Here is a 21,466-nt window from a genome sequence, read left to right on the forward strand (position 1 = left end):
TGCTGATCATATAAGCCTTAGTTTATTATTTCATGACATAATACTCTCTTTACAAAGTCATTCTGATAAAAATACGAGTATATTAAGCTCTTTGAAAGCACTGCACAGCCCTATAGCAAGTACATTATTAGTAAGATTTTACTTTTAATCAATTCCTTCAGACAATCCTTCCTTTTTGTAAAAAGAATTCAAAATTCTATTATAAAACATTTTCATATACAGAATACAGTAGGTCTACCTATACAACTGAAAGAGAAATAATCGTTGCTTGACCCTGGCACACAGCGTCCATCCTAAGCTCATCGGGAACTTGACCGGTGCATCTGGCAGCCCATGCACCTGTCCACTACTACGATTCTTTGCATTCCAGGGCACAACGCTATGTTCATACTGTTTACCTGACGTTAGTGCTAGTTATTAGAGCATGTATCTGTCCCGGATCATTCTATCCTGATTTTCATCTTCCTTCTATCCTTCCCTACGAGTATACACTTGTCCTCCAACTTGTATATTTTTCTCAGAGAAATATGTGGCATCTTACCAAATCTGTCAAAGAATCCCTAAAGTTGGAAGGGCATTTATTGTACACAAGGTAGGAAAATGCGTCACATGCAGCTAACAGCTACCACAGCATGTGCGGGAACAGTGGGGCAGTCTCCTGAGCAGCTGTGGAAGAGTGCAAGCCCACAGCACACGCAGAGGGCTGCATCCGCTTTAAACAACAGTGACTGTTAGTGCCAGGAACAAACTCAGGCAACATTTCCGTACTGACTTTTTTACAGAGATAGTTTTTACTATCATATTAAAGGGTAGAGTGTATTGCTGATGATGTAAAAGCCCTAGATAATCTCAATATTTCCTTAAAAGGAAAACAGGAACAAGTAAAGACTACTAACATTTGTTTTCCTTTTAAAGAGAAAACTGTGAGAAAACGGCTGTACTCTGGAGTCGTCTGGGAAAGACATCTCTTTACGTATGTGCTCTGACACCAGGACGTCCAGCAGTGCCATTCACCTGAGCAAGTGGTGGAAGAACCTCCGGGCGTATTTGCCGATCGGGTCTCTATATTCCAAAATCGTTGTATCCAGAAGTGGTCTTGCTGGAGCATAGAAGGTTCCAAGGCTTGCCTCGAGCTGTGCTGTGGAATTCAAACATAGCAGCAGTAAAACAAGAGAAACGCCTTCAGTTAAACAGAATCCTCCTGTTTGCAGTCAGTCAGGTTCTGCAAACTTGGATGAAATGTGAGCTTGTTGCAGGAAAGATGAAATTAAAATATGACAGCTGGTACAAAAACAAACCTGTGTATAAACTTTCACTTGAGACAAAGCTGACAATGACTCTGAGCAACAAAAAGCTGTCAGAACTGAAGGCATCCATAAAGAACCAAGCTCTCACCACAAATGGGTAATTAAAACAGTGACTCATCCAAGTACCACAGCTTGAACTAGTGTTTCCGGAAAAATCGATTTGCAGTGTATTCAACATTATGTGTTCTCTAGCTGAGAGGAGAAAACTAACTTTTTCAACAGGGAGATGAAATGAGCACAGTGGAAATGTTTTCTTAAAAACTACCAAGCAGGGGAAGTAAGACACTCGGCAGGTAAAGCCATTTGCTCTCAAGCCTGATGGTATGCGTTCAGTTCCCAGGACACAAACAGTAGAGAGGAGAACTGACTCCCACAAGCTGTTCTTTGATCTCCACACATACACCATGACTTATAAAACCCACGCACGTGCAAACACATGCACACACACACACACACACAAATAAAACAAACATGTAAATTTTAAAAAATTAAATAATACAAATAAAAACTTGTACATCGGAATAAGCTACGTCTGTGACACAACCTTAGGAGAACAATGAAAATCTCTATCTCTGCCCTAAGCCTGCCATAAACAAGGGTCTGTGCTTTGTCCTTTCATGAGAGCACACACCGTGGGATAGGGGAAGATTGGGAAGGGGATTTTGACAAATAGGGGAGGACAGGAGATAAGAGATTAGGAGACAAGGCACATTCTGTCTACTTCATAGTTTTACCGAGATATGCCAGTGGGGCTTTGCTTCCACCCAGAAATACCCGGAAGCAATTACCATACGGTGAGACATGAGTATGCATGAGTATACTGCAGTTCACAGTTAGATTCCTCTGATATTTCTGCTTCCAACACTGGGTTGAATAAACAATTCATTATTGAGCGAAACCCCTTTAGTAGTAGTCCTATTTAGATTTGCAAGTATTAAACACCTCGTCAGAATAATTGCTATGGGCTTGACTAAGCTTTAGTAATTTCTTTTTTTTTTTTTTCAATCTCAAATCTAGAGAGTAAAATAAGATGCGTTTTGGAGGAATTTTCTTTCAAAGCAGCAGTCAATTGAGATTAAAATTGAATATAGCACTGTTATTGTGGAAACAAGCTAGACTCTCTCACTATTGCTTGTTTCCCTGCCAGCATGCTTCATACATCTGAAACGTCCAAGCCCATGGAACACTCACCCTCCCAGCGCAGCCACAGAGTCATTACACTGCCCAGCTGATGTTTAAGGCAGGGCCCGAGGCCTCCCAGACAGACAACACTGCCAGAAACCACAGCGCACTCGGTCTCACTAATAAGAGGGCAACGAATTGCAATGTCAGATTTGTTAGATTCAGATAAAATAACTCTCAACGGGGAATTCTGAATGTTTTAGAAACGTGTTTTGTAGTTACTTGAGAGGAAATGCACACATCTACTTAGCGTTTACATATTCACATAACCCAGGGTATGTACAGATTTTGTTTTAATAGCCCAATATCATCAAAGATTTTATTTCCGTATCTCCCCAATATGATTCAGTGAAAGAAATCCTTCATTAAGAGCAGGAATTTGACAATGGCCATTTGTGTATTTTTTATAATCTTTCTTACAACCTAACAACTTAAGGCCATAAATTCACTAGGATGCTAACAACTTCTCAGTGTCCTGAACGAAACTCCACACTTTATCTTTTCATAGTTTTAAACTCTAAACAGAGAGCACGTATATCACTATAGACTTTCTTCGGAAACTCTGCTTCTCTGCTTTTGTTGTTATTTTTAAGTACATACTCAATCAATACTTAATACTTATCAATATTAAGAAAAAACTACTTGAGATAACTCTGTAGGAAAACTACAGAAATTTTTTATTCCCTAAAATCTTAGAGTTACACTTTTTATTTTCAAAAGTACCAACAGTAGGCCATACACTGTGGTAGGCATTTTCTTCATGTACAAACAGTGACATTTCCATAGATGAGTTTGGGCTACTTTCAAAAAGTTCAGTTAACTCTTAAACACATATTAGAGGGGAATTCTGGGAGTTAGGCCATGGTCCATAATACAAACCTCCCAGAGATTCATAAGCTTACTGGTCAACTACAGAATTTTATCTAAAAACTTATTATTTATTTTGGAAATGTAATAGAAAAGAAGAAAGTTTATTAAAACATACTGAAAATACTAAGAAAGAAAATGTTCTCCAGCAACAGACCTGCCCTAATTTTCTTTTCTGTATTATTTAGGGATACCTTCTAGTCATAATTTCCTAACGTTAATATTAATAGCAAAATATATGAAATAAATTTATAAATCCCTGCTGGTTTTGGTATATTTTATATCATATTAAAGAATAACCACACATGAATGCATGCTAGAGAACTGGGAGATGTAGAAATTTGTTCTCATATCTAATGCACATTTTTTTTTCTCAGTGCTTTCTACCTCAGTAATAAACATGTTGGATTTCTATGAGCAAAACCACCAAGACAAGGGGGGAATTCAAGCAGGCAAAAGGGAGCTGTCCATTACAAGAACAAACCCAAAGGATGAAAACAAGGCGAGCAGCCTGGGCTACAGAAAACCCTGATATACACAAATGGGAGTGTAAGAAACCGCTACCTAAACAGAGGACTACATGTGAGAAAAATATTGGTGTTTAGTGGGAGAGAGGAGTAAGACCTTGGCTTGGTGCCCCTTCTGATCAAAGCTTGAAATCTGAGCATATTCTACACAGACTCTATACATGACTGAAATATGTGACGACACTGTGATCTCCAACATAAGCACAGGCTGAAAGGGTACCCTCTCTGTTGGCAGATGCCACACAGGAAGTACCATGTGAGAATAATTCTTTGACATCCTTTCAGCTTTAGTACAGCATTAATACTTTTGTTCTTCAGTCACCAATAACATCACCCCAAAGGACCTAAAACTGACTCAAAATGGAGTTCATGTACTCTCAGAACACTGACGCAAAGCCTTCAGGTCTGACCTTCTTTCTCGGGAGTGAGCCTTTGTCTAAGAAGGTGGTTCACGATGGCGCTCATGCTGATGAAGCACTGCTGGCCCAGCGTGTCCCAGTTCATGCTGCTCAGGATGTTTACTGCCTCGTCCACCTGATCACAGTGAATGTACTGGAAGATGAGGTCCACCAGGCCCAGCTGTCCTCGAGTGAGGACTCCTGTCACAAAACAAGGAAAGCCAGGTGGCTCTTCAAAACACAAAGGAAAGTAACAAGAACAAGGGTACTCTTCACACAGGGAAAATATATACCAGGACATCAGGGGCACATCAATTTACCCTTTCAATAGAAAAAAAATCCACTTTCAACCTTCACACAACAGGAACATTAAAAAAAAAGTTCAGGTAGTCATCTCATTTTATTTAGAAAAGACTGATGGCATTTGAAACTGACAATTTATACATGCTAAATAGCAAACACTGTGGTTTTTAAGCACCCTTCTGTTTTGTTTTATTTTGTTTTTCATTTTTTAAAATGGGGCTGAGAAGATGGCCCAGCTGAAAATATGCTTGGTGAGTGAGCATGAGGACCCAGGTTCAAGCCCCCAGAAACCACATAAAAAGTTAGACACAGCGGTGCATGGCTGGGACCCCAGTGCTAAGGAAATGAAGCCAGGGGACCATGGGTGATCACCAGCTAGCCCATCTAGTTGAAAGAAAGAGCTTCAAGTTCAGAAAGAGTCCAAAAAGATGAAAACCAATTGACCTCTGGCTTCCACATGAATTACACGTGTGATCATATACACAGATATATAATATACATATACACAAAATGAAAAAAATTAAATGCTAACTGTAATTTTTTTCAGTGTTTTTATTGATTTGGGTAAGTCTATAAAAACTCAGTACAAATACTCATAAAGCTAAATGAGAAAATGTCTGTGAAATTATTTTATAAGCCATAAAATATTACAAAACATTACTGTAATTCTTTTTATTACCGTCATCAGAAATTTAACTGGAGTATTTATAGGTTTCATAATTTTCAAAATACATTAGTTCATGAGAAAGACGCTAAAAACCTCCTACTATCTCCAATTTACATTTAAAAAAAAAAACCCTACTTGTGATGTACCTAACAAGACTCAACTTGATAGGGAATCTTGAGAATTGCCCTAAGAACACTAAGCAGTAAAACTTTACCATCTCTTTGAGTTGGTAGAATCAACAGATGTAACTACCAAAGCCTTCATGAGCCGTGTCAAGCCCTGGAAGCCTTGCACATAAATCAGGCAGCCCCTGGCAGTACATGTCGATGTGTAGCAACTTTGCGAGACCTGAAAATAGCTGGAGTCTCTTTCCTCAGCCTCAGTCAGAAGCAGCAATCCCACCAGTAGCAAAAGAAAGAAGTAATCTGTTCTGAACAAAGTCTACGTGCAACCACAGTCAAACAGTTCAAAAATAAAGAATATGGTTTGTTTTTAGAGGTAGTGGAGACAACATAGGACATACAGAGAAACAAGAAATGAATGATAATAGGCTTTGCATCTGAAATTATGCAAACTAGAAAATAACAGGAAGACATTTTTAAAGGGCTTAAGATAAAAATAAAAATAACCTAGAATTCTAAACTCTTGTAATAGAGGATTCAAAATTCATGAAGAAATAAAGTCTTTAAATACATCTAATAATAGAGTTCTGAATAATGCAACAAGAACGGACAGAACTAAATGAGGGGGGAAGACCTGAAGAGACAATGAGAGCTGAGATTTCAGTGATTCTGAATCAAGACACTATATAAACAGAAATTCTGGAAAAACCCTCGAAAAACACTATCAGTGAAACACCTAGATATATTTTCTTTCGTTGCCTCCTTTCTTTTCTCTTTACTTCTTTTCCTGACAGGTTGTATGTAGTCCAGGCTGGTGTCTCACTCTACGCAGCAGAGGGTAATCTTGAGCTTCTGATCCTCTGGCTTCTCCCTCCACTTGCTGGGTTACAGGTATGCACAACCATGCCTGTCCCAAATCCACTGCATCCCTAACCCAACATTTGCAAAGCATTTCACCCAACAACAATGGAACATATATTCTTTTAGCATACACACAGAACATGACCAAGATAAAGCATGTTTGGAGTAATAAAACATATATCATAGATTAGGTTCTCTAACATCAAGGGAATTAGATAAAAAAAGAGAGAGCTACTTATGAAATCTTTAAATATTGAAAACATAGTAATATATCACTAAGCGAAACTTATCGCTTGAGGTTTAGCTCTGAGAACGGGGCCGATGGTTCGGTGGTTAAGAGTGTGGATTGCTCTGCAGAGGAACCAAGTTCAGTGTCCAGTACCTCTGACACAGTTCATGACTACACAGGACTCCAACTCCAGGCGATCACGGTCTCTCTGGACGCTATGAGTACCTACACTCACACATCCACATGCTTACACATATAACATAATTAAAAATAAATCAAATCTTCAAGGTCCACTAGAGGTGGCTGTTAATTAAAAAAAAAAATAGAACTAAATAAAAAGAAAAAATATATGGCACTAAACATAAGATGCTCAACTCTAAAAGTCAGCAGGGAAATGAAATTAACAAAACCTATACATGTCCCATAAAGGCTAAAATAAAAAAGACCACTGATGTCAAGTCTTAGTGAGGATACAGAACAGCTGCTGGTCTCCTCGCTCACTGACACACTGAAATGTGCAACTGCTCCTTCTTTTAAAGCAGCACATGGCCCTGACAATGTCCATTTCTAAGTTTTTCCCAGCAGAAATGAAAATATGTCCATTTCAAGACTTGAACTTAACTTGAACTTAAACCTTGAAATAAACCCATTGTCCACCCACATGTGGAAGATTAAAGTGTCCTGGTGTAGCTGCATGTGGGCGACCACAGGTAACACGAGTGGAAACTGACTTGCAGACAAACAATACGGAAGCTTCTCCCAGTTTAATGTTGAGTGCGAGAACCCCTAGTCTAAGAGAATTGAATGTATGGTTGTGTGATTACGGAATGCTATATATAACAAGAGAAATCAAAGCAGTGCTTATCAGTTGTGAGAAAGGTGGGGTTGACTACCAAGGACTTTAGGAAAATGTTTTAGAGAGATGGAAATGTTCTCTATCTTAATTGTGGTAGCAAGCATGGAAATGTATATATTAAACTCGCTTACAAGCATTTTTGTTTTGTTTTGTTTTTCAAAACAGGATTTCTGTGTAGCCTTGGCTGTCCTGGACTCGTTTTGTAGACCAGCCTGGCCTCGAACTCACAGTAATCCACCTGCCTCTGCCTCCCAGAGTGGTAGGATTATAGGCATGTACCACTGCACACAGATTCCGACAGTTTAAAGTGGGCATATTTTATTTACGTAGCTTATACTTCAATAAACATGGTATTAAGACCTTCCTAAAGTGAAGGAAGCGGATACCCTGTGGAATAAAAGTTTATTTCTAGTGAGCTTGGAGATGACAAGAGCCATTAAAGCTGATCGGGCATCCAACATAACGCCTACATTTTCTCTCCTTCTCAGAAGTAACGGATTTCAATATTACAGCTCCTTACATAGATATCACTGTACTTTGGTTGTCTCTGCAACCTCATCACCCTCCCTTACCTCTAGCCTTGCTGATCTTGCTGCTCTTCTTTCATGTCACACATATGACAGAAAACATGTCATGCTCTATCTTCCCCTGTGCTGACCCTGTCCTCTCCTACTTTTTTCTGACACTTTCCTTTCACTTGTCTCCCTACTTTCATGTCTTTCATCTTCTACTCTTTGAGTATTCCACGTAAGATATAAAAACACACACTATTTGACACATCTTTTGCAGCAATTAAGTACCACCAGATATTAAGTAAGTTAGAATACTGAAATAACTCAGTGGTACTCAGCCTTTAAAAATAATTATTAAACTCAATTATTAAAAATGAACTTTAGGGGCTGGAGAGGTGGCTCAGGGGTTAAGGGTACTATCTGCTCTTCCAGAGGTCCTGAGTTCAACTCCCAGCAACCACATGGTAGCTCACAACAGTCTATAATAAGATCTGGTGTCTTCTTCTGGCGTGCAGGTGTACATGCAGATAGAACATTGTATACAAAATAAATAAAATATTAAAAAGTGAAATTTAAATAAAATATTACAAAGTTTCTAAAAAACAAACAAAAACAGCACACACTTCTTGCTTTTTATAGAGACGGATAGATGCACAGACAGACAGACACAGGCAGACAGACAGACAGACACAGTGCACCTAGGATTTTAAAAACTTACGGAGACAAAGTATACTAGCTTTAATTTAGCTTATTTGCAGCTTCAAAGGCTCCATATAGGCATTGTAGGGCTCAGTATCACTCACGTACACAGCCATCATTACCACCACAATGGAAAACGAGTCAGAGAGCAAATATCTCGGTTAGGAAGCTACACTGTTATGGTGTGGCTGGGGAGCTGAAGCCTGAGAGGCAGACAGTATTAATCCACTACTGAATATTAGAAGCTGGACGACCTCTGACCAAATCTGCTCTGTCACAATGATCTGTCTAATGTACTTTGGGAGTGAATTGGGGTAATGAATGGAAAACAGAGGAGTGTAGACAGAAGGCTTCTATTTTATGAGAATAAAATAGGGGAGGTCTGACTAAAAAACCAGTGAGGCTCAGTGGAATATTATCATGTGATAGCACTTACAAGGCAGAATTGATTGGATTTGCTCACTAATATCACGGGTAAAAGAATACTCTCAAAGACATGAAGTCTTTGATTTGGAGGTTTCACTAAATAATTATGACATTTATAATATAAGAATAATATAATATAAGACATTTATAATATAAGAATATAAGAAGAAGAGTGAATTTTGGTGAAATGGTGATGGCTGCATGCCTATACATTCTATGAGGTAGCAGCCAGCAAATCAAGGAAATGTGCAGATGTGGGATCAGGAGCAATCTTGGATAGAGTCAGAGAAGAGACAATGGTTGAGTCCATTTTGCTAATAGCACTGAATAGATTATAAATGTGCAAATTTATGCAGTGGCAGAAGTAGCAGAGATGGAATATACAGCAAACAAAATCCTCACTAACTGTGCTTATGAAGGCAGAGTATTCGTGACCCAAATGGCTCTTGAAGGCTCAAACTCTTTATAGGGCTACAGCGGTGATTAAACTTCACTGTGGCTTTTGGAGATAAAATTAAAACCACAGCACAAAGCTAAAGTACAAAGAATCTTTCAACCTGAACAAAAATGAAATAAGAATTAAAAGTATTTACTAGAAGAACTTCATTTTAGAAGTTGACAGAGGACAAGTGTAAAAAAACTGTGTCCAATCATTAAAAAAAAAAAAAAATTCTTGATCAGCTAACATCAAATACTGAAAAGTCATCAAGGAACAGGAAATGCATTTATCACATAGGAAATCACCTTTCCATGAGTAATTCCAAAAAGTGCTGCAGACATGAACCACAACTATGGTGCTGATGACGCAGTGAGAAGCAAAGAAGCTGGGAAAAATCAGTGTTCCCTCTCACATCAGTGACTATGACGATGGAACTCTTGATCAGAAGAAAAAGAATGACAAGGAAGATCTGCTTCTGATGAGGTGGTCTGGGCCTGCTTACCCACTTATGTACCAAGATTCACGGCAGGTGGGAAGGATAACAAAGCAAAGGTGTCACAGTGACAGTGGTGGCAAGACCAGCCTAGGGCTAGGTGTCCTAGCCTTCACATAGAGAAGTGGTGGAATGGGGGAGGAGGGGCTAAAGAGCTGGTAAATCTGATGAAGTGCTAATTACTAGGTGAGATCCTGGGTTAAGAGAAAAGATGATGGTGTTAGATTAATGAACTTAAAAAGCAAAGAGGGCTGGAAAAGGCTGTGGTTAGAGTGGATGAGTTTTACAATCTCAGTACAATAACCAAGGATCCTCTCAAAACTAGCCTCAGTCTATGTATATGGAGACTTGGGATGAGCATTCCATAAGGCGCTCTGAATAGTGTATGTACTCTTCATAGGTCACAATACTTACTGGCATCCCCATTGGGAGCAGGACATTTCTATGCTTCCCTAGGAAAGCATGTATCTGGAAGTCTTCTTGCAACAGAGATGTCTTTTTTATACCCAACATGTTTGTGTGACCACTGAAAGGAATAAGAATGGAACATTCATTCTTAAGGGTTTCCTACAACATTACACTAACTGACCTGCTCTACAGTGAAACTCCAAAAATGTTAACATATTGGCATTTGCCGCTGCCACGTTTACATTGACAGCATTCTATCTTAGACTATGATCTATGCTTTGTCTTTACAATTTTAAACTGTAAGCTACACCTTTCATGTCAAATTTTCCAAAAGCTTGCATAACAAGCATCTGAAAAGAGAGTCTCATAAAGCTCTCTCTTGGGAGAGTTGCACATGCAACTACCTGTTTACATATGCAGTAACTTGAATTATACATGAAAATGCCACATGGATGCCCAGAATCAGCTCTGTGTTAATTCAAGAAGTATATTAATTTTTGGATGTATTTAGTAGCAGATCATAAGAAAAATCTGTTCTTTAAAACTAGGTTTTCTTTTTTTTTTTTTAAATGCTAGTTGGAATCTACTATTTCAAGTAATCTACTCCCAAGAAAAAAATTTTATATAAATATTAATTTCATAATACATTAAAAATGGGACACAAAGCTTTAAAACAAATCCTTTGCTATCCCACACTTAGCGCTTTCAACAAGCTGCACTGGAGGCTGTGCAGCCCCCGTCCTGCAAACCTCAATGAGAATAAATGTCAGCTGCATAAGTTCCCACCTTTCTCTCTGCGCGCTTGACTTCTATTGGATAATTCTATTCCAAGAGACCTTCTTGGGAAAAGAGGTGACAGCCAACTCACTGCCTAATTGATTTAGGAACAGTGCCCAGGGAGACAGTCCAATTAAGTTTACAAGCTGGCAATTAGCAGGAAGCCCTCTAAATCCCTACACTGAGAGCCTGTTTACTTTAGTAAGAAGGAAAATGTGCTAGAGATAGGAAGACAAAACTGTGCTTTTTGCAAAGCTGTTGTGAGGAGGCCCACTGGCTGGGTGGAAGGGACCACAGACACATAGCGCTCTGTTTGACAGGTAACTGAGTAATTTAAAGGAGTGAAGGGAAAAGAAGAAAAAGAAAAGGTGGATGAGAGAGAGACTGAGACTGTGTATGTTTTAACAGACATGGAAAACATCAAACATCCACTTTAATTAGTGTTGTGTATGAAGACATACAACTGTTAAAATGTAGCTGGGCAAAGTCTAACTGGATTCTCTCATATTAACAGAGATTGCAAACATCTCTGAACAATTTTAACGTTATGAACACTCAGCAGCATCTCTACTGTAGAAGGAACACAGGCGTCGTGACATGCACTCTGTCCCTCAGGCTCATCAGTCATTTCACTAGACTGTCCCTTCAGTTTGGAGGCACGGAGACCACGGGAAAACAGGGAGAGAGGTTGCTGCTTGACACACACTGTGATGTCTGTAAAAGCTAACTCTGCACACACCGCAAATCCTGTAAGGTTTTCAAATGTGTTTTTCTATCTTTTCAAGTACATAACTTGTGTTAATTAAAAAAAAAAATTTTTTTTCTTAAACTCTAAGTCCCTCAAAGAATGTTACATGATACACAACTACCTAAAGTAGTTCTTGTTCTTTTAGTATGTACCTGGTAATCCAAAGCTAAAAAAGGCTAATGCTCACGGAAATGATATTTCACTTTAAGATTCCCTACTTTAAATGAGCTGTATTACCTTATAATTTATAAACACCAAGAAAGGCCTTTAGAGATTTCTATCGAAAAGGAAAAAAAAAATAAAGACCACAAAGTTAGTAAATTTTAACTAAATATCTGACTTCATTTTAAGCATTTTCTCTATACAATTCCTGCACAACAACAGACATGGATAATCTAAAATAATTTTTATAGAAAAGTATTACATTCTATAACACAGATTTTCACAATGAACCCACAAATTAATTTTTAAATTTTTATCTACCTATTTCTTAGGAAATATTTTAGATACTTTATTTCAGAAAACATTAGAAATAAAAGTTCAGATTAAAAGAATTGTGTGTGTGTGTGTGCGTGTGTGTGCGCGTGTGCGCGTGTGCGCGTGTATACATGAGTTTATATGTATCACATGTTGCAATGCTTGCAGAGTCCAGAAGAGGGCATCATATCCCCTGAAACTGGAGTTACAGGCAGTTGTGAGCCACCATGTGGATGCTAGGAACTGAACCCAGGTCCTCTGAAAGAGAAGAAAATACTCTTAACCAGTGAGCCAGCTCTCCAGCTCTGAAAGTTCATACTTTTTAGCCATCACTATGGACAACTAGCACAATTTCCAAAGTATTCAATATTTCTTTTCTAGTTAGAAAACCATCTGCAAGCTGGCCATGTTGGTGTACACCTTTAATCCCAGCACTCAGGGAGGCAGAGGCAGACAGATTGCTGTGAGTTCAAGGCCAGCCTGGTCTACAAAGCAAGTCCAAGATAGTGAAGGTTACACAGAGAAACCCTGACTGAAAAAACAAAAGAAAAAGGAAAGAAAGAAGAAAGAAGGAAGGAAGGAAGGAAGGAAGGAAGGAAGGAAGGAAAGAAAGAAAGAAAGAAAGAAAGAAAGAAAGAAAGAAAGAAAGAAAGAAAACCACCAAGTGTTTTCAAGGAACTTATAGGCAAGCATTGAAAAGTAGACATATTTATGGGATGACAAGCTGAAAACCTACATTTGAAAAATAGGTGGATGCCTTAGGCATGTCATCAACATAGATGAGGTACCTACCAGTCTACTTGACTTACCAAGTTTAAACAACAGCACACCCAAAGGCCCTCTGCTGAACCTGAGGAAGAGGAGGTCACAGATTTCTCCTCCTTCAGGCTTCTGGGAAATAACGGGGGGAGCTATCCACTGCATGTGAACGAGACTGCTTGAGACATCAAAGAATTTACTGAATTGCAGAGTCTTCATGGGTAAGCGATCTTCAGCCAAGAGCTGGATGCTAATAGGGGATAGAGCAAGGTCAAAGATTTGCAGCTCCCCTTGGCTGCTGCCAACCAGCAGAATGGCACCACTTGGGTGGCAGCTTATTAATGAAGGCAAAAGTTCAGCCTGGGCCAGGAGAGTCACCCCACGGTGGGCTTCATAGAGAATCACTGAAGAGTCTTCACAGCCCACAATCAGCTTGTCCTCAGCAGAAGTCCTGCAACAGCTGATGGCCTTCGATCTTAGTGGTATTCTGGTAACTGATGTGCAATGGAGCTGGTTCCGGACACATTCATAGGTATAGCTGTCAGCCATGGGCTCCTTGTCTGCGCTGACGGAGCTCTCCACTGTGAACACCTGATAAGGTTGTTTGGTGCCAAAGTAAACATCCAGAGGATTCCATTCTGTGCGGACAGAGCTCAGAACCTGTAAGAAATGTGCCAAGTATATTAAGGCAGACCTTGGTTTCAGCTGTCATGCACCTGACAGCTTTTCAATTCAGAATCTATTAAAGACCATCAACTGCACCTCAGAAACCAGTAACACAGAAAACAATAGTACGTGCAGCACATACAGATTTTAGCACAGCTGCAGGAATTGAACTACATGATTTTAAATTTCACACTTCCTTTAAATAAGTCTGAAAGTCACTTCAAGTTGTGTATGTCCGATGATATATGAAAACTGGTAAAGTGATATTTTACTGTAATAAGACTGGCAGTTGGGTACACTGGCGCACCCCTGCAACTCCAGAACGCAGGCGGCAGAGGCGGGCGGGTCAGGCAGGCGGGTCTTACAAGTTCAAGAAGAGCCTGGTCTACAGTGCAAATCCAGGCCAGCCAAAGCTACACAGAGAAACCCTGTCTCAAAGAAACAAAACACAAAAAACAAACAAGCAAAATACTAGCAGACTATGCTTAGAAGTTAGAAAAACTTTAAAGAACTGTGAAGGATTAAGTAATAACCTCCTTTCCACCGACACCCTTCTACCAATTTTGAAATTATTAATAAGTTACTGCTTGAGTAGACAAAGGAAAAAAGCTTTAGTACTCTATTAAGTTTTATGAAATTATTTTGTTATCATAAAAACAGAAAATATTCTCTCAATAGAAATAATGTAATATGCTAGGTTTAAAATGAGATAAGAAACTAAAAATTACTAAATTATATATTTTAACACTTGTGAAAAAACAATTTAAAAACATCTCTAGTGTAGAAAGGAAAAAAATAATAAAATTCTTTAACCTGCTGCCAGAAACACCAGTGCAGAAAAAGCAGGTTATTCACTTATTAATTTGTAGATGGTGGGCAATAAAAGTGGTGTTAAATACTTGCCCCCAAAGTAAACCCATAAGTGATGTAGCAATATTAAATAACATTTTTGATAAAAATTTGAACTCTCTGGGAAGCAAGCTTAGGACACGGGGTCGCACATTTGCATTTAGATCCACAAATGTTGGTCTCAAAGTTTCCTCCAAGGTTCCTTGTCTGGGAGAGGCTCATCACCCCCCACATCAAATCTGACAGGGAAGGAAGAGAACAGCAAACAGCCCAAGGGTAAGGGCACTGCACCCCTTCTAGGGAACAGCTAGGTGACCCATGCCAACAGAGCCTCTGTTCATGGTCTAGCAAGGCCTACGGTGAGATGGAAAAGCCGGGAACTCCGCCACATCCAGTTCAGCCATGGCACAAAGCACAACACTGGCTTTCTGAGGGGTGTTCTGAGCACTGGTGAGTGATGGTGGTCATCACTGTAACTGTTTACTCATTTGTTCTAGCGTGTGTGTAGTTAGCAAACTCACTCATTCACAACTGAACCTATTGTTACAGCTTATTCTCAAGACTACACAGAACACCGCTAAAAAGGAAAAAAAAAAAAAAAAGGAACATGTAGACCTTGATTATATTTCTCTGAGACCTGTCCCTGGGTTAGCAGTATGACACTAAAATTATTTCTTATATGTAAAACTGTACTTAAGTTATTTATTTTTTGAGACAGGGTTTCTCTGTGTAGCCGTGGCTGTCCTGGATTCACTTTGTAGACCAGGCTGGCCTCAGACTCACAGAGATCCACCTGCTCTTCCTCTCACAGTGCTGGGATTACAGGCGTGCACACTACGCCTGTCTTTCTTTCCTTCTTTCTTTCTTTTTTCTTTTTCTTCCTTTCTTCCTTCCTTTCTCTTTCTTTTTCTTTCTTTTCTTTCTTTTTTTCCCTTTCCTTTCTTTCTCTCTAACCTCCCCTCTGACTTTCTCTTTCTCCCAGATCTCCTTCTCCATTTCCCTTCAGAAAAGAGCAGGCCTCAACCAAACATAGCATAAAAAGATACATAAAACCTCATATCAATGCAACCCAATAAAAGACTAGGGTCCCACGAGCAGGCAAAAGAGTCTGAGACAGCCCCCATTTCCCCTGTTAGGAGTCCCACAAAAACCCTAACCTAAACAACCACAATATATATGTAGAGGACCTAGGGCAGACCCCTGCAGGCTCTGTAGTTGCTGCTTCAGTCTCTGTGAGTCTCTATGAACCTTGGTAAGTTGATTCTGTGGCCCATGTTCTGCTTATATCCTCTCCTTCTCTGGTTCCTACAATCCTTCCTCCCCCTCTTCCTTGGGGTTCCTGAGTTCCATCTAATGTTTGGGTGTAGGTCTCTGCATCTGAGGGTGTTCTTGTTGCAATTCATTTAACTATTTTAACAGTTCCTTGTGAGTCAAACTATTTCCAAAGGGCACATTTGGCAATGTTATGGAATGCTGGGCTGGGGCTGGGGGTTGGGAGGGCAAGGAGCACTGACATACGTTGGTGCATATGGGACATACACACAGAAGCCTGTGGTGGTTGCTGGGTATCCTCCTCAATCATTCTCCACTTCAGGTTTGGAGATAGTGTCTCTAACTCACCTGGAGTGGCTGGCCAGGAAACCCAGGCGTCCTCCTGTCTCTGTTTCCCCAGCACTGAAATTATAGTCTGACCACCACACCTGGCTTTTGATATGGGTGCTGGAGATCTGATCTGAGTCTCCATACTTGTGTGCCAGGCACTAACCAACTGAGCAACCTGTCTGGCTCTTGATGTTTTCAGAATTAACCTAATGCATCAGTACAAATTCATCCTTTAAGCTGCATGGTTTTGCTTTCACTTTTCTGTTCAAACCTTTTAATGGCAAAAAACTGACTAATGATTTAATTTTTATCCCTTGCCTAGAAATCAAAATGCCATAATAGTTCACTCCAAATTCCTTCCTCCCCCTGTACCCTTTAAGCTGCCATTTTCTTTGTTTGTTTAGTAATATCTTACTATAGGCTACGTACTAAACACTGGTCCTGGGGACACAGTAATTAAAAAAACACTCCCCCAGAGGCTCATGTTGTAAGAAATCAGGCTCCACCTTATAGAACTATTTTGTAGGAAGTAGATACTTTCAGAGGTGGGGCCCAGCTGGCAGAAGTAAGACACTAGGGGTAGGCCTTTGAAGTCTGCCTGGCTTTTCTATTTCCTATCTGCCACATGTGGACAGCTGCCTTGCACTACCGGCCTGACAGACAGGGCTGCCCAACTACCATGCCATGCCCTCTACGTAGGCTGAACTCTCTAAAACGATGGGTTCAAACAAGCCTTTGCTCTCATAAGATGTTCTGTCCAGTACTCTCTTAGAGCAATAGGAAAAGCCATACAGGAAGTTGGTTCAGGAGAAGCAGGGTTCTTGTAAGGGGTTTGATCATGTGATCTTTGAGTCTTTGGAAGTCACTCCTGGAAGGAACTCAGTTTGAGAATGCTGTCAGACCAGATCGGATGAGAATATCAAAGGAAATGCAGACTTCAGGCACTACAGACTTCACTCACTTGAGAGGCTTCAGACAGGAAAAGGGGCTTTGTTTTTGTTATTTCAAAAAGCAATTTCTCACATCCTGAAAACCTGAGTGAGGGCAAAATCAAAAGCAATGGACTAGTTTGTTGGCAGAGGCAATTTCAGGACAGCGTCATGTTTAGGATGCAGCAGGTGATAGTGCTGTCCCCTTGGAGCTGCTTGAAAGAAGTGTCTCTGAGAATGTGTGTGAGGGGCTGTCTTGACTGCCACTGTGGGTGGCACCATTTCTCTGGGTAAGGCATCCAGGACTATATAAAGAGGGAAAAGGTGAGCTGAGCACACACATGTATTCACTGTCCCCTCTTCTGACTGCGAACATAATGTGTGACTCCTGCCTCAACTGTGAGCTAGAGTAAACACTTTGCTCCTTAAGTTGCTTTGGTCAGGATGTTTTAGCACAAGAAGAAAGGAACTAAGTTGCCTGTGAGTGACTATCTAGATTAGATTAATTGAGGAGGGAAGAGCCACCTTACCTATAGGAAGTGCTACTCCATGGGCTGGGGTCCTTAACTGAGTAAAAGAGAGAAGCCATCTGGGACTCAGCATCCATGGCTCTTTGCTGCCTGAATGCAAATGACTCCTCAAACTCCCGCTGCCATGCCTTCTCCATGATGAATACACCCTTGAACTGTGAGCCCAACTAGGATTTAGCTTAAAAAACAGCTATCTTGCTTATTTCATACTACTCTATACCTGTGAAGCAGCAAAAATGTATTAATGGTAAGCATGCCATAATTTTTTTAAGAAGATGAATACAAGCAAAGTACTGAAATGCTAGCTGAAAAAAACTCTAGAAAACTGAAGGTTTTATAATGAAACCATTTGGATATACTGAATATTTTAAACTCAGGGAAACTTGGAGACACTGAGAACTATGGGTTATTGAGAAAAATATGAACTCAAACCAAGACAGCCTGAACAGAAGAGCCAGTCAGGTGGTAGCACAGTCTATAAGTTACAAGGTTCAGGTTTCAAGGTTTGGGCTCAGGGATCCAGGTTCCTGGCTTTTATTTTTTTCTCTATTGTTTATGAGAACCACCCCCCCCCCATAGGTCTCAGTCCATGATTTGCTACTACTGTTCCATTAAGGGAAGAACATGTTTTGCACAGTATAACTAAGAATGCCACTGACTTAGGTGTAGTTTGACAGGGAAGGACTTGCCTGTAAAAATGAGAACCTGGGTTTGAGTCTCAATATTACAAAACAAATGTAAATGAAACAAAAACCCCACTAATGTCTAGAGATAAACAAAACAAAAAACACAAATAAAAACAACACTTGAGAGACCAAAAAAAAAAAGTATGTTTCAAAGTATAGTATTGTGCTACAAATCATTATTTTCCTTTTCTATTATTATCATTTATTACAGTTTATTCAATTTGTATCCTGGCTGTGGCCCCCTCCCTCCCTCATCTTCTCCATGCCCCTCCCCTAGTCCACTGATAGGGGAGGTCCTCCTCCCCTTCTTTTTGATGCTAGCCTATCAGGTCTCAGGGACCAGGTCTCCAGTATGAACTCAGTGGCAGGCTGTCTCATTACCTCCCCCAGGGGGGTGCATCCTTGCCAGTCCACAGAGGAAGACAGTGCTATGTAACTTTTAAGATCTATTTTCTTTCTAACTTTTGAGTGTTGAGGCAGGGGAAGGGGCTACGTGCCTGTGTGGAGCTCAAGTCACAGGCAGCCTGTGAGCCTCCCAAAACAGACGCTGGGAACTGTGCGGCACCTTCTGTGCGAGCAGGGCAGCCTGCACCGACTGGGCTGCCTAGTGAGTGAGGTTAATTTACAAGTTTATCAGTTTTCCTTCCCTGCGATCAGAGGGAAAGAATGAGACTCACAGGTATTAATCGCCTTATATATGGGGGAGGAGTCCCCAGGAAGGGAAGAAGAAAGGGTGAAGAACGATATGCATGCTGAGCTGCTTTGTCAGCCCCACATTCTCAGGGCCATTGTGCATAGTATGACTACAGAAATTTGGAAGAAGTCCTGGTAGATGATTTTCCTTAAGAATGTTTCATTCTTAGATCAGTTAAATTGTTCTAAAAATAGCGTATTCCTGAAATGTAAACAGTAAATTATCTTTAAAATGAACCAAAAAAAAAAAAAAACCCTTTTTCCCTCAAAACAAAAATTACACGAATATAAGCTAATACGGTCCATCAACCACTAGTAAGCTACCATTGCCCATCAATCTCTTCTAGTCTGTGGTATGTGGGACTCTGACAGAATTATGTCAAGAACGAATGGAGCTATGCTTATACCTCTCAGAATGATGTTAACATGAATAGTCAAAATACATGTATGTTTAAAGTATTTTGTGCACTTGGCCTTAGCATTTGACTCTAGCTGACCTCAACTCTGTCCCTTCGCGGTCAGCACTGGGGAGAAGCAGCACCTGGACAGCAACACTTGTCTGCTAGAGAGAGCGCTGAGGTCCTGGGCAAGCTTACCTCCTACATGCCCAGTTTTCTGAAAAGGACATATTCATTTATGTTCTAGGATTGCTGTAAGAATTAAAAATAACAACCAACATGCAGAAAACGGGAGCACCCTCAATAAATAGTCATTTTTACTGTGGTCCTAAAAAGAAAGCCCAGAATTCTTTAGCAAGCTCTACAGATAACACAAAGAATGAAAGGCACTGATCACTAAATAAAGTCTACACTTCTTAACTATCTACATGTAAAAGAAATGTTTAAATACAGAGAAGATGTGGATTAGAACCTAATAGTAAATGGATTTCATATATTTATGAGACTTACCACTGTCCTTGGTATATGACAATGGCTCAATAAACAATCACTGAATAAATTTTAAATAAGACAAAATTATAGAGGGATAAAAAAAAGACTCAAAATTTGATAAGTCAGATGAAAGTTTGAAAATCTCAAAGCAACATTCTCTGCTCTAACATGAGAAAAAAAAAAGAAACTCAAAAGGAAGGAACATGAAGATACTTGAGCAAAGTGTCCACAGCAAGCAGGGGTATCTGACATCAGAGATGGGCAAGGAGGAGAGATTCCCCCAAAGGATGGGTGATCATGGCCCAATACCTGTGTTTATACATCTGGGCACGTATGCGTACATTAAAAGAAAACTATGTAGTAAAAAAAAAAAGTTAAAATGTAAAAATTCAGGCTGAGAAATAGTGAAAGAAACAATCAGGTGAGGTTCTAAAATGTCCTAAAGATAATTGTTTCAGCCAAGATTAAATCAATGAGCTTTCAGGTTAAACCAGCTGAAGGTTCATTATTGTGAACCTTCATTTTCCTTCTTTAAAAAAAGTTATTTTTGTCAGGGAATGGTGGCAAACAACTAGAATCCAGATTTTTGTAGGTAGAGGCAGAAAGGTCAGGAGTTGAAGGTTATTCCTCAGCTCCAGTTTGGGGGAATTCTGAAGGCACTTGACTCAAAAGTAAAAAAAGATAAATCTGAGAAGAATTAGATAAAATTCACCCAGCAACAGTTCAGGGAAAGAAAGCTGTATTAGTCAATATGACTGATGGCCATTCCTGAAAGATAGCTTCAAAACCAGAAAGCATGAAACTCAGAAAGAAACTACAGTGAGCGAGAGGCTGGCTCAGCTGTTCAAGCTTCATGTTCAGCTAGAGAGGGTATCTCTCATGAATCTTTTAAAAGTCACCCAATATGCAAATCAGGAAAATTATTTAAAGAGAGGCCTCTTCTGGCACTGAAGCCATCACCAGTAGGTAAACAGGTTACTTAAAAGATTATGCAGCAGCCAGAAGTTAGTTCTTAGCTTATCACTAGGATTTATTCTGAAATCTACATTCTCTCCATCACTTTGCAGAATTTTTAGGAACAGAAGATAAAAAGTACATTTTATTTTTACTTCTTTTTATGAAACATTCAACACACACATAAAAGTGGAGAGAAAAATATGTGAAAAACAGCTTTAGGAAATACTATCTTTTTGCTTCAATTTTAAAAATAAAATATCACATATAAGTTGAAGCCTGCCAGGCCCCATTTCCTTCTATCTCAGCCCAGAGGCGACATTATTATGAATTTGATATTTACCTTATTTTATTATTCATCAATCTAAATAGCCATATAGAACATGTACAATCATTCTGTTTTATAAGTTTGCATAAATGTTATTAAACTATCTCATACTGGAATTTCATTTTGCTCAATTTATTCTTCTGAAATTTAAGAACATCACATAAATATAAAGCATTCCACCCTCTGACTGTACCATATAATGTTTTTATTTGCCTGTTGGTAGACATTTAAGCTGGTGTGTGTGTGTGTGTGTGTGTGTGTGTGTGTGTGTGTGTGTGTGTG

General features: G+C 39.6%; 1 protein-coding gene across 2 annotated transcripts in view; it reads right to left on the reverse strand.

Moving 5' to 3' along the window:
* The window catches only part of Wdpcp (WD repeat containing planar cell polarity effector), a 245,691-nt gene that overhangs the window by 107,327 nt on the left and 116,898 nt on the right, over nucleotides 1–21,466 (reverse strand). For both annotated transcript variants that reach the window (XM_055628872.1, XM_055628871.1), the window contains 3 exons: nucleotides 13,108–13,717; nucleotides 4,294–4,482; nucleotides 1,015–1,138 (listed from right to left, as the gene is read on the reverse strand). In XM_055628872.1, the coding sequence (XP_055484847.1) occupies nucleotides 1,015–1,138; nucleotides 4,294–4,482; nucleotides 13,108–13,717 (923 nt within the window). The remainder of the gene's footprint in view (nucleotides 1–1,014; nucleotides 1,139–4,293; nucleotides 4,483–13,107; nucleotides 13,718–21,466) is intronic.

The sequence above is a fragment of the Psammomys obesus genome, unplaced genomic scaffold, assembly GCF_907164565.1.
Source record: "Psammomys obesus unplaced genomic scaffold, mPsaObe1.curated_primary_1811, whole genome shotgun sequence".
NCBI lineage: Eukaryota > Metazoa > Chordata > Mammalia > Rodentia > Muridae > Psammomys > Psammomys obesus.